Genomic DNA, 13489 nt, shown 5'->3' with positions numbered 1-13489 from the left:
ACCTACTCCCAATGTGCTTTTTCCCTGCTTGGAGCTTGTGGTTCAAGATGTGAGCTTATAGCATCCAGTTCCAGTCATCATGCCTGCTTCTTGCTGCCATGTTTCCCTACCACAACGGACTCTTACTCTCTGGAACCGTAAGCCAAATAAACCCTTCCTTCTAAGCTTCCACAATCATTGTGTTTTATCACACCAACAGAAAAGAAACTAAAACATCACGGATACAAAAATTACAATAAAAGCCAGGTATGATAGATGACTTTTAATCCCAGCACTCAGGAGGCAGAGGCAGACAGATCTCTGACTTCGAGGCCATCCTGTTCTACAGAGAAAGTTCCAGGACAAACAGGGCTACACAGAGAAACTGTTGAAAAACTGAAAAAAAAAAAAAAAAAAAGTTTCATTTTGTTATGGTTTGAATCTTAAACATTCCCCCAAGGTTCGTGTACTAAGTGCAGTTGCTAGGCCATTACTGAACTTAGAAGTGAGGTTGTGGGTGGTAGGGATGCCTTTTGGCAGATCCTTCCTCTTTCTTGGTGGCTTTCCACTATGAATAGAAATGTCTTTTCCTCATGTATCTGCCACAGTCATAGAATGCTAGCATAGGATGCAATCAAATGAATAAGGGGCAGTTATCTGTAGTCACTCTTCCTACTACAAAAGAATGACCAGAATCGCTACTTCAACTCAGCTGACTCTACGAACTGCCAACTCTGGAAAGATCAGCCACACTAGATAAAAAAATACAGTAATTTTACGCACGAAAAATTAGGGGGAAAACACCAAGGTTGAATAAAGTGATACAGAAAGCATACCAGGAAAGTGTTACGTGAAGGGCTTCAAGAATGAAATTGAGCTGGGCTGTGGGGGTGCACACCTTTAATCCCAGCATGAGAGAGGCAGGCACAGGCGGATCTCTGTGAATTCAAGGCCAGCCTGGTCTACAGAGTGAATTCCTGAACAACCAGAACTACACAGAGAAACCCTGTCTTAAAAAAATAAAAACAGAAAAACAAAAAAAAAAAACAAACCAAAACAAAAAAAACCACCCCAACCAAACAAAGAAACTAAATTTACCTCTGATAAAGCTGAAGAAAAGTGATTGCAGTTTTTGTGCATCAGATGGTAGGCGTTGCCCTTATACTCTTTCCCCAGCTCTTCTACAATTTTCTCTATATCATCTTCTAGAAAGTCCGTACTCCCTAAAACAACAGCTTCTCTTAAAGAACAACCACAAAAAAAAAAAAAAAAATCCAAAATAAACAAAACAAAGCTGTGTGAGTTTTGCTCATATATTTTATTTATAATAAGCATAATTAAACACTTGCTTACTTAAAAATTTCAATGATTTTAGTTTCTATTTTGCTTTATGAAACATATTATTAGAGAATCATATTCAAAGCTAAAAATATCCCTGCTAAATACTGGGGTTAGCCATATTTTTCATGAAAAAAATCTTTGGCAGTAATTGTTCTTGTGCTGCAGTGAGACAGACCACATTTTAAAACATCATTCAAAACATCAAATTAAACACTTTAATATATTTCCTGGAAAATATAGCAGACATTACTCAATAAAAGGCAGAATTTTAGATATAAGCTAGTTGCAAACAAATCTAAAAATTATTAGAAAATCATTTTATTTAGCACAGTTTGTACCATTTTATCTGGCATTATTATATACAAATGTTTTAATTCAGTGCCGAGTTTTGAGAGCTATGCACTCAGAAGTGTTGTAGCCCTATTCTGAATTTATTATCTGTTTTATACTGGGCAAATTCACTAGTATAGACCCAGAAGTTCCTTTAAAGTTTCCTGAAATGAAGACTCTAAACATCATTTTAGATGTAACAATTAAGGAATAAGAAGATTGACTGAGAGAGGGAAAGGCCCAGGACACCTTGTTGGTTCAGGGTTTCCACGGCACTGATGCTATTGATAGCAGTTTCCAGGATAAACAGTTCAGTTATTTTGAATTTACAAGTGTTTCTTTCATTGGGGAAATAGATTTTTTAGGTCATAATAAAAATTCCACCTTGTCCATTCTCTCTCTGAAATAGGGAGCCTAGGCAGAAGATCATTAGGCAAGGGGTTTCCTAAGGCAGAATGTAAGCGAGACAAAGACAACTATATTTGAAAAGCAGACAAAAAACAACTTAGAGATCCTGAACAAAAGTAAGACAAGCTTTTTCAGACATTATTTGATTTTCCATTTTTATATAACTCAGTTCAATTTAATTTAAAAACAAAGTATCAGTCATTAAACCAAATTTAAGATTATTTAATTTTCTAATTTTTTAAAACGATTTATTTATTTTTATATATGTTGAGTATATTGGTGCTGTCTTCAGACACCCCAGACGAGGGCATCAGATCCCATGACAGATGGTTATAAGCGACCATGTGGTTACTGGGAATTGACCTCTGGTAGAGCAGTTAATGCTTTTAACCTCTGAGCCATCTTTTCAGCCCAATTTTCTAAATTTTTATTTTTTATTTTTATTTTTTTTGGTTTTTTGAGACAGGGTTTTTCTGTATAGCCCTGGGTGTCCTAGAACTCACTTTGTAGACCAGGATGAATTCTTTATACCCCAAACAAGCTCTGCCGCCTACTACAGTGTAATAGAAATTACCCTCCCTACTTACTTAAATTTAAATGTTTCTCCTAGCTCAGAAGCATTTCCTGGGGAAATTTCAAATATTCCAGAAAAAGGATAAGGATGGCCACCATAAGCAAACTCTGAAAAGATACAAGGCAAAATTTTTAGTATGTATTGCATAAAATGTAATCAGAATGCTAAATCAGCCTTAAAATACTACAAAAATAATATAACGAATATTTTTCAGCATATACAGTGCTTTTTGCAAAGTCCTATTTATGTATGACTCATACAGACTCATACAGATTATTTGTTTTTTTTCTTTTTAAAAAACTTTATTTAATGAATTAGTGCTCTGCTGCATATACATCTGCCTGCCTGAAGAGGGCATCATATCATATTTTAAAGTTATTATGTATACAGTGTTCTGCCTGAATGTATGCCTGCAGGCCAGAAGAGGGCACCAGATCTCATTATAGATGGTTGTGAGCCACCATGTGGTTGCTGGGAAATGAACTCATGGCCTCTAGAAGAGCAGCCAGTGCTCTTAACTGCTGAGCCATCTCACCAGCCCCAGATTATCTGTCTTTAAAATGCTAACACTTATAGACACTTCAAAATGCGTGTGACTGCTCTGTATACTGCTCTGAGCCTACATTGGCAGGAGAATGACCAGCTCAAAAGTGATTTTTCTCTGTGGTGCCATCATACCAGGAGGCCAGCAGCTCAGTACCTGGCCACTATACTTACTGGAGAAACTGAGATGAGTGTTGTTTTGTTTTTGGTGTGCTCTGCATTGGGCTGCATGCATCTACCCAACCTGGAAGACTAGGATGTACACTGAGTTAGAAGTGAAAACACTATTGCACCAAGCATGGTGTGTATGTCTGTATTCTTAGCTCTCAGGAGGCAGGAAGATCCTTGAGTTCTAGGCTAGACTGGGCGACTCCTAGTGAGTTCCAGGCAAGTCTGAACTATATATATAAACCAGGACTCTGTCTGAAACAAAATAAACATCAAACCTGAAACACAGTAAGATGCCAACTACTATTACACAGCCACCCCCATATTCCTCACAGCAAGTCCTATACTAGGAGGGCACTATCTGTACGTTCTCCTAATACAGGTACTTATGGCTAAATAAATACATGTACTTATATGGACATCCACAACATAAATGCAGATAGTTTCAAATCAGGAAAGAACCAAAATTTTTGGCTTCAATTCTGGTATCTCATTTAGATATTAAGTATTAAAATCTTAGTAGAATAAGCAATTCCACATAAATGCTTAAATTAACCCTATCATTTAAGGTTTACTAAATAACTAGACATGTTGGTACATGCCTATAACTTCAGTGCTAGAGAAGTGGAGGCAGGAGGATTACTAAAGCTTGAAGACAGTTTGGTCTACAATGTGAGTTTCAGATGGGTCAGAGCTACATAGCAAGATTGTCTCAAAATACTTAAAATAAATGGATAGATTTGTTAAATATATAGTCTTAAGTTTTAAGACAAAACATAGGAAAGAACAAGGTAGATGAAGTTTAGTTTTTCTCATTTAAATTTTACTTGAATATGTGTGTGTGTGTGTGTATATCTAGATGTATATGCCACTGGGTATGTGCTGATACCTGCAGAGGCCAGAAGAAGATAATGGGTAACCTGGAGCTAGAGTCCCAGTTAGTTACTAACAGTAGTCCTCCATCTCCACACTCAAGAAAGCAGAGCTCTGGTTTTCTGGAATAGCAGGAAGTACTCTTTTTTTTTTTCTTCAGTTTTTCGAGACAGGGTTTCTCTGTATAGTCCTGGCTGTCCTAGAACTCACTCTGTAGTCCAGGCTGGCTTCAAACTCAGAAATCCATCTGCCTCTGCCTCCCAAGTGCTGGGATTAAAGGCGTGTGCCACAGCAGGAAGTACTCTTAACCATGATGCTTGACGCTTAACTTGTCATTCACACATTCTGTAGACATTTTTAAAAAATGATGCAGATTAGGGTGCTTAGTGCTTAATTTTGAAATATAAACTACTTTTTCTCTTCTTTCTTTTTTTTCTTCTTTTTGGGTTTTTCGAGACAGGGTTTCTCTGTGTAGCCCTGGCTATTCTGGAACTCACTTTGTAGACCAGGCTGGCTTCAAACTCAGAAATTCACCTGTCTCTGCCTCCCAAGTGCTGGGATTAAAGGTGTGCATCACTACTGCCTGGCTACTTTTTCTTTTTAAAGAAAGGATTTGGTTAGGTACCCTAAGATGACCTGATTAACTATGTAGCCCAGGCCAGCTTTGAACTTGTAGTTCTCCAGTCTCTGCTCCCTAAATGCTGAGATTTTAGGTATCCACTTGTATGCCTGCTTTAAATTTTATCTATTTGGTCTTCAGGTAGAAATTCATTCTGGCCTCAAACCCACAATCTTATTTTCGTTTCCTAAATGCTGGGATATAAACACATAATATACCAACCACTACACCCTGTTTCTCTTTAAGATCAGTAAATTTTGCTATATAATTTTTAATTAAAATATTGTATATACTAAAATTGTATTTGGCAAGAATCATTGTTTTTGTTTTTTGTAGACAGGGTTTCTCTGTGTAGCCTTGGCTATCCTTAACTTAAGAGCTCTGCCTGCCTGTAACTTCCAAGTGCTGGAACTAAAGGAGTGCACCCCCATCATCTGGCTTCATACTTGCATGTTTAACTTCTTAAAGTATAGTAATGGAAGAAAGAAGTCCTTTTACTTATGTTTATTTACTTTTGTACAAGAGACAATTATTTCTCTGAGGTTTCATGAACATGTTTTGAATCATGTTTTTGTTTTAAATTATTTTATGAGACGAATATAGGTATAGAGCAGTGAACTGTGTAAGAACATTAGAGTTCAAATCCTACTTCTGTTAGTTATTATCAGTATGAATGGTGGCAAGTTAGAACCTCAATTTCTTTTTATAAAAAAAGCCACATTCTCTTTACCTTACAGCATGATCACATGGTTGCAAAGTTCACAGCACTATGGAAACCATAACATACTATTTAGATTTAACCAAAAAGGAGTCACACATCTTAGGCAAAGGCTAGACAGGAAACCTACAGCCTATAATCCCATCTACTGTAATATTCTAATCACTGAAGATTTCAGCTGAAGCCCCTCATTGTTTCTTAGGGGTAATGAGCATTCCCATTTCAAATAAAGTAAAACCTAATGACAAGTCTTTATAGCCAAGACTGAATATGCCAAACTGCATCTGGAAGCAACAACAACAACAACAACAACAACAACAGAAATAGACAGGGGCTAGGGACATATCCCAAGGGCACAACACCTGCTTTGGCAAGTGTGAGTTCCTGGCTTCAACGGTCAGCACCTCCCCACTCCTACACAAAGGCAGCAGAAACAGGACACTGAAACATTTACTTAAGTGGAGTTTTTCTTTAAATTTAGTGAACAGGTAGGTAGGCCATTTAGCCTGGGTAAACTAGATAATGTATTTTAGGTTACAAAGACTATCTAGTTCAAAGACTACCAAGTACAGGACCTCCTGCTAAAGGGCAAGCTTATAATTCACAATGATATATCAGTATAACTCTGAGAAAAATGCTAGATATTACTGAACACAAGATTTTCTCAGCAATGTCTTAGACTTTATTGATGCTCACAGGCCTGCCAAATCCAACATTCTACTGAAACTCCCTCAGAAAATGGTATTTCAAATTTGACACTTCTACTAACTAAAACGATTCTTTTTGTTACATAGTTTTTCAAAGTGTCCACGTTTCTTAGAAACTCTTATACATAGTAAAGAAAACAATCATGCTTTAACAACTTCATAAACAACGGCTTCTCTGTTTTTTGTTTTGGAGAGGGTCTTACTGAGAAGCTCTTGCTGTCCTGGAACTCACTCTGTATACTAGGCTGGCTTCAAACTCACAGGAATCTCTCTGCCTCTGCTTCCTGAATACTGGGATTAAGTGTGTGCCACCAGAGCTGGTTAAGAAAATGTCTTATAAGACATAGTAATTAGAAAAAAAGATAATGGAACAAATGTATGCTACCACAGACAGTTTTTGAAACAGTATAAACAAATGGGGGAGTTTTATTCTACTTTCTACAACATATGTAAGTTACTTAAAAGAAGAGAGACAAAAAGACCTAACATCATGATTCTGTATTTTTTTTAAGCTGGCAGAATCCTCAGAAAACATATTTAAGCTATGTGTACACATACCTCTGCCATATACTTCAATTCCAGAATGAAAAACTCCAATTCCAATAGATGAGGTGTATTCATTCATCCAGTACTAAAGAGAGAAAAAACAACTTTAGAATATCATCATTTATAGCCTAACTCTACAGGAAAGGACGAGTATAAATCCAAGTCTTGGTTTTTTCCTTTCCAATGCTGCAACTGTACCAAGAGCAGCAGCCTACCTAGTCTATTCTCCCACATCTAACTTGGAAGGCTTTCCTGTGTATAGACAAAGGTTTCATTTTACTTAGGGCTTAGCACATAATGAATAAAATTTAAATGAAACGAAATCTAAATTTCAGTCAGGTTGATAACAAGATTGACATAAAAGTGCCACTAGTGATCAAAACAGCACACACAGAGCCCCAGAGCATGATGTGGCATGCCTTTGATCCCTGCTTCAGTCAGGTGATCTCTATCAGTTCCAGGTCAGTCAGGTCTTTATAGTGAGTTCCAGATTAGTCAGAGCTAAAAAGTGAGACGCTATCTCACAAACCAAACCAAATCAAACAACCCAAACAAACAAACAAAAAGTACCACATAAAGACACAAACATCTGGTTTTTTGTCTAATTTTCTTCTGCCCTAAACTTTTTCTTTCATACTTTAGGGAGTTCTCTGAAGGTAGGATACTTTATTCTTTGTAAAAATTTATGGCTTTTATTCTATCCAATTCAGCCTAAAAATCGAAACTAGGAACAAGCATTATGAAGCATTGAGAACACTAGGAAGGTAGGAACAACCTTCCTACAATCAGCATAAAGACAAACTTCCTAAGGAGGTAGGTACTATATGAAATGGTACAAATAAAATTTTCTCAGATACAAAGATTGGATTGGTAGGGAGGGAAAATGAGAATTAAACAACTAAGAACATGGAAGAGGAGAGCATGACTATGACAGGGGTTAAGAGTGTGGGCTAGAGAGGCTTGAATCTAGAGGGAGGTAAATGAGTTATCAGCACATTAAACAAACACCTAGGCAACAAATCTAGAGTGTTAAAAATCTATTGGACCCCTCCCAGATTAGACTGATGATGTGCCTTTAATATTGCATGTGATATATACCTCTTTATGTATGTGTACCTATGAACATGCACACATGCCAAGGTCAGGCATCAACATTAAGTCTTTCTCAATTGCTTCTCCATTGTATTTTGTTTTACTCTATTCTATTGTAAGACAGGATCTCTCACTCATTCTGGAGTCTACTGACTGGCTGGACTGGTTGGTCAGCAAGCTCTGGAGATCTGCTTGTTTCTTCTACCCTCTTGGCACTGGAGTCAAAGACATCAAAATACCCAGCTTTTTATTTGGGGGCTGGGGATTTTAATTCAGGCCCTCATGCTGTGCAGCAAGCACTTTACCCTCTGAGCTACCATGCTGGCTACTTTTAGGTAATTTGACACAAGCTAGAGTCACCAGAGAGAAATGATGGAGCTTCAATTAAAAAAAAAAAAAAAGCTTCAATAGGCTGTAGGTAGGCCTGTAGAGCATTTTTTATTTAGTAATTGATGTGGGAGAGTCCAGCCCTTTGAGGGTGGTACTACCCTTGGCTTAGAGATCCTACATTATATAAGAAAGTAGGCTGAGCAAGCTATGATGAACAAGCCAGTAAACATACCCCCCCCCCCCCCCCCCCCCCCCCCCCCAGCTTTTATATCATCTCCTGCCTCTAGGTTCCTGACCTGTTTGAGTTTCTGTCCTGGCTTGCTTCATTGATGAACTATAACGTGGAAGTGTAAGGCAAATAAACCATTTTCTCCCCAACTTGCTTTTAGGTCATGATGTTTCATCACAGTAACAGAAATCCTAACCAGGACAAATATTGATACCAGGGTAGTGGGGCATTGCTGTGATCTCGCTATGCTGTTTTGGGGAGGATTATGTAAGGACTTTGGCATTTGGGGCTAGAAGAGCCATTGAGCATGCAGAGCTGTAGTGGGCTGTTCTATTGGAGCTTTGAGATAAGAACATTGAGAGGAGTGCAGAAGATGGAAGCATGGCTTGTGAAGTTTCAGAGGGAAGCAAAGATTCTCCCCGGCCATTTGTGGGAAGAATCTGTGGTGTCTGGTCAGCTGGAGTTGAAGAATCTCAGCTGTGATTGACAAAAGACTAGGATTACTAAAGTAAAACCTTTGCTTTACTGGGACAATTGATGCTTCTCAACTGGGGCTGAGAACTTAGCAGTGATTAGGAAGAAAGCAGCATCACTGAGCTGATGTCTTCTGGAGAGTTTCCAGAGTCAGCATGCACACAGAAGCTGTATTCCAGAGGCAGCCAAGGTTGTATCTCGCACTGGCAGCTAGACCTGGCAGTCTAAGAGTCACCCAGGTGGTACTGGTTTTAAAGGCATGAAGGGGTCATGAAGAGCAGCTGAGGCTTGGCACTGGGATTGACCAGGGGAGTCCATTGGTGGACTGCAGTGGCAGTTGAAGCCCCAGGATTAAAGGGGTCATAGAGAGCAGTTGAGACTTAGCATCATGAAGAAAGCCTAGAAGACTATTGGTAAAAGTGCAGCCCACTTGCAGCAGAAGAGTCCAGCATTCTGGAGACACCAGTGCCATGGGACGACAACCAAGAGCAACAGCAGTGGTGGAGTGGAGCTGGTCTGAACGTAGAAGACAGGCTGGGTGTGCTGCTAAGGGAGCCAGAGAAATGACCCAAGCCTTCTGAAGAGACTCAGAAGATAACTGGACACTGAGCAATGTACACTTCTGCAGTTTGATATTGTTTTGTTCAGACTGTAACTGTGCCCTGGTTCTTCCTGCTTGACGTAAGAAATTAATTTTTTTTAAATTTGTCAGGAGGCCACAGTTGAGAGACCTTGAATTTTATTTATTTATTTATTTGTTTGTTTGTTTGTTTTTTCGAGACAGGGTTTCTCTGTGTAGCCCTGGCTGTCCTGGAACTCACTTTGTAGACCAGGCTGGCCTCGAACTCAGAAATCCGCCTGCCTCTGCCTCCTGAGTGCTGGGATTAAAGGTGTGCGCTACCACGCCCGGCTTGAGACTTTGAATTTTAAAAGGGACTTGGCTAATTTTAAGGGACTATACTTTTAGTTGTTTGAATTTTTAAAGACTGTAGAACTTTAAAACTTTACAGTATTTTATATTGTGACAGTCCTATTATTGTGAGGTCTTGGGGATGAATAAGAAAGGAAAGGTTGCCAGGCAGCAGTGTCCAGCCTGGTCTACAGAGTGAGTTTCAGGACAGCCAGGGCTACACAGAGAAGCCCTGCTCTCTATGACCCCTTTAATCCTGGGGCTTCAACTGCTACTGCAGTCCACCAATGGACTCCCCTGGCCTCTCACAGTGCTAAGCCTTAGCTGCTCTTCATGACCCCTTCATGCCTTTAAAACCAGTACCACCTGGGTGACTCTTAAACTTAAAAACCTTAAAAACCTTAAAAAACAAAAAAACCAACCCCTCCCCCCAAAAGGGTCAGTTGTGTTGGTTACTTTTATGTCAACTTGACATTAGTTTGGAGAGAAGGAGCCTCAATTAAGAAAAATGCCTCAAAAGCTGGGCAGTGGTGGCACATGACTTTTAGTTCTAGCACTTGGGAGGTGGAGCCAAGAGAATTTCTGAGTCCTTAGAGCTACTTCCAGGACAGACAGGGATACATAGAGAAACCCTGTCCTGGAGAGGTTGGAAGGAAGGGGGGTGGGGGGAGAAGAGAAAAATGCTTCAATAAGATGGGGCTTTAGGCAAATCTACAGAACATTTTCTTAATTAGTAATTGATGGGGGAGGACCTCCCTTGGGCTAGGCGGTCCTGGGTTCTATAAGAAAGCAGGCTAAGCCAGCCATGAAGAGCAAGACAGTAAGCAGAACTCCTTCATGGCCTCTGTATCAGCTCCTGCCACCAGTGCCACTAGGCACTGTCCCAGCCACTATTAATTTTTTCAAGATTAGCTTTGTTATATACTACAGGCTGCCCTTGAACTCGAAATCTTTCTGCTTTAGCCTCCTAAATGCTGGGATTACAGGTTCATACCACCACATCTGGATCTTTTTAAAATTTAGTCATGTACTTGGCTTTATAACATACATTCTTACACATTACTAGAAAAAGCATAAATGGAAAGGCAATTTCCTTCCTAAATTATACTTGGGAAAAAAATTAAGCAATTTAGAAATATTTGGCAATGGGCTGGAGAGATGGCTCAGCAGTTAAGTGCACTGACTGCTCTTCCAGAGGTCCTGAGTTTAGTTCCCAGCAACCACATGGTAGCTCACAACCATCTGTAATGCCCTCTTGTGGTGTGTCAGAAAACAGCTACAGTGTACTCACATACATAAAATAAACAATTCTTAAATCAAAAAAGAAATCTCTCTCTCTACACACACACACATTGATTTTATATATATATATACATATATATATTTGTATATATATATATACATACATATACATATATATATATTTGTATATATATGTATATATGTATATATGTATATATGTATATATATATATATATATATATATATATATATATAAATAAAAAGATGTGAGCCCTCAACTGCTCCAGCTAGTATGCCTTTGAAAATGTAATTGCAATTAAATGCTTCCTTTTATAAGTTGCCTCGTTATGGTTATGGTGTTGTATCACAGTAACAAAGAAAACTAGGCTACTTCCCAACTAGATAGCAAAATATTCACTATAGCTGAGGATATAGTTGAGTTGTAGATGTGCCAGGCCCTGTGTAGGAGTCTCAACATTGAAAAATTCATCACAACAATATAGGATGTAGTAAAAACATCCTAAAACAGTTGTTTAAATGTAAATATAAAAAGTGGCTGTTAGCCAGGCGGTGGTGGCGCACGCCTTTAATCCTAGCATTTGGGAGGCAGAGGCAGGCGGATTTCTGAGTTCAAGGCCAGCGTGGTCTACAAAGTGAGTTCCAGGACACCCAGGGCTAAACAGAGAAACCCTGTCTCGAAAAAATAAAAACAAAAACAAACAAACAAAAAGTGGCTGTCAAAGTCAATTAGTAACAATGGATAAACCACTAAAGTAGGCGTGGTGGTGAGTGCCTATAATCCCAGCATTTGAGAAGCTGAGGCAGAAGGGTAGTGAATTTAAAACTAGAATTGGCTGCACAGCAAAACCCTATTTCAAAAAAAAAAGAGAAAAGAGAAAGAAGGTAAGCAGCTGGGGGTGGATAGGAGACTCAGTGAGGGCAGTGGGAGAAGGTAATGAATGAGAAGCAAGTATAATGGAATATATGAAGATACCAGATGAAACTCACTACGTTGTATGCTAATTTAACACAAAATGGTGGCACATACCTTTAGTCTCAGCACTCAGGGGGCAGAGGCAGGCAGATCTCTGAGTTTGAAGTCAGTCTGGTCTACAGTGATTGTTTTAGCAGTCAGGGTTACACTAAGAAACCTTGTCTCAAAACAAACAAACAAAAAACAAACAAGCAAGCAAAAAAAATGTGTTTATGTACATAAGTAATATCAAAAGATTAAAAACACACATAGGGAAAAATGCAACAAATATAACAAAGTTTAATATAAGGCTTTGAGTATCTTTCAAAGGCATGCAAGTTCACATCTTAATCCACAAGTATGATGAGGCAGAGAGAAAGAGCACTAGGAATATCCTTCTCTACCCAAATCTACTGGATTTTGGACAACCAGAAGTTGGAAGGCAAGAAGCTTCAGTGTATGCAGTAAGGGACTCCACAAAACATTTATCCAAGTATATCTATCATCTCAGTCCAAGAAAACAAAAGCTCAGGACAGCCAGCTATACCTATAAACAAAAACTTCATTAAAAAAATACACACACATGTATGCAACCACAGACATGGTTTTTCCAACTAAGGACTGATGTGGGAGGGTCCAGTCCACTGTGGATGAAGCCACACCTGAGCCACACCACAGCTGGCAGGCCTGAGCTGTATAAGAAAGTAGGCTGAGCAAGCTGTGGGAAGCAAGCCAGCAAGCAGTGCTCCTCAGAAGTCTCTGCTTCAAGGTCCCTTCCTTGAATTCCTTCTCTGACATCCCTCAATGATGGACTGTGATGATGGAAGTGTGAGTCCGACAGACCCTTCCCTCACTGCTGCTTTTGCCCATGGTGCTTTATCAACGCAACAGACACCTAACAATGACAACTGGTTAAAGAACCCATTTAAATCTGTATTATGGATTATCACACAATTTCCAAAAAAGAATGAGATATATAGTATATATAGTTACAGATTGGCTGTTGCTCATTTGCATAGCTGGGAGCTTGTTCCAACATGTCGAATCAAAATTTAAAGTCATATAAAATGAAAAAAAATCAAATTATGAAATATCTGTCGATGACTGATCAACTGTAACAAAAGAAAGGGCTGGGGACTGATGATGCAGCTCAGTTGTTAGAATCTAGCATGTGCATAAAGCACATTTATTCCCCACAAACAATGAGCATGGAGGCACATGCATGAATCCAGTGATGGTAAGTGGAGGCAGAAGAATCAGAAGTTCAGTCATATTTGAGAACACAGTAAATTTGTGGCCACCCTTGGCTATCTGAGACCCTGTCTCAAAAATAAATAAGACCCGAAATACATCAAATTGTTAGTTTTGTGATAGACTGACAGGGCTTTGGGAGGAGTGGTATTTAGAATGATCCTTTCAGTTTTATAGTTCAG

The 13489-nt window shown here is 39.0% G+C and overlaps 1 protein-coding gene across 3 annotated transcripts in view; it reads right to left on the bottom strand.

Annotated features, from left to right (window-relative positions):
• Desi2 (desumoylating isopeptidase 2) overlaps positions 1–13489 on the bottom strand; it is a 50209-nt gene that overhangs the window by 6809 nt on the left and 29911 nt on the right. For all 3 annotated transcript variants that reach the window (XM_021167083.2, XM_029476481.1, XM_029476484.1), the window contains exons 2-4: positions 6819–6891; positions 2646–2739; positions 1078–1219 (exon numbers count right to left, since the gene is read on the bottom strand). In XM_021167083.2, the coding sequence (XP_021022742.1) occupies positions 1078–1219; positions 2646–2739; positions 6819–6891 (309 nt within the window). The remainder of the gene's footprint in view (positions 1–1077; positions 1220–2645; positions 2740–6818; positions 6892–13489) is intronic.

The sequence above is a fragment of the Mus caroli genome, chromosome 1 (assembly GCF_900094665.2).
Source record: "Mus caroli chromosome 1, CAROLI_EIJ_v1.1, whole genome shotgun sequence".
In the NCBI taxonomy this organism is placed as follows: domain Eukaryota; kingdom Metazoa; phylum Chordata; class Mammalia; order Rodentia; family Muridae; genus Mus; species Mus caroli.
The sequence above is the reverse complement of the archived record's forward strand: the minus strand, read 5'-3'. Positions and strand labels throughout refer to the sequence as shown.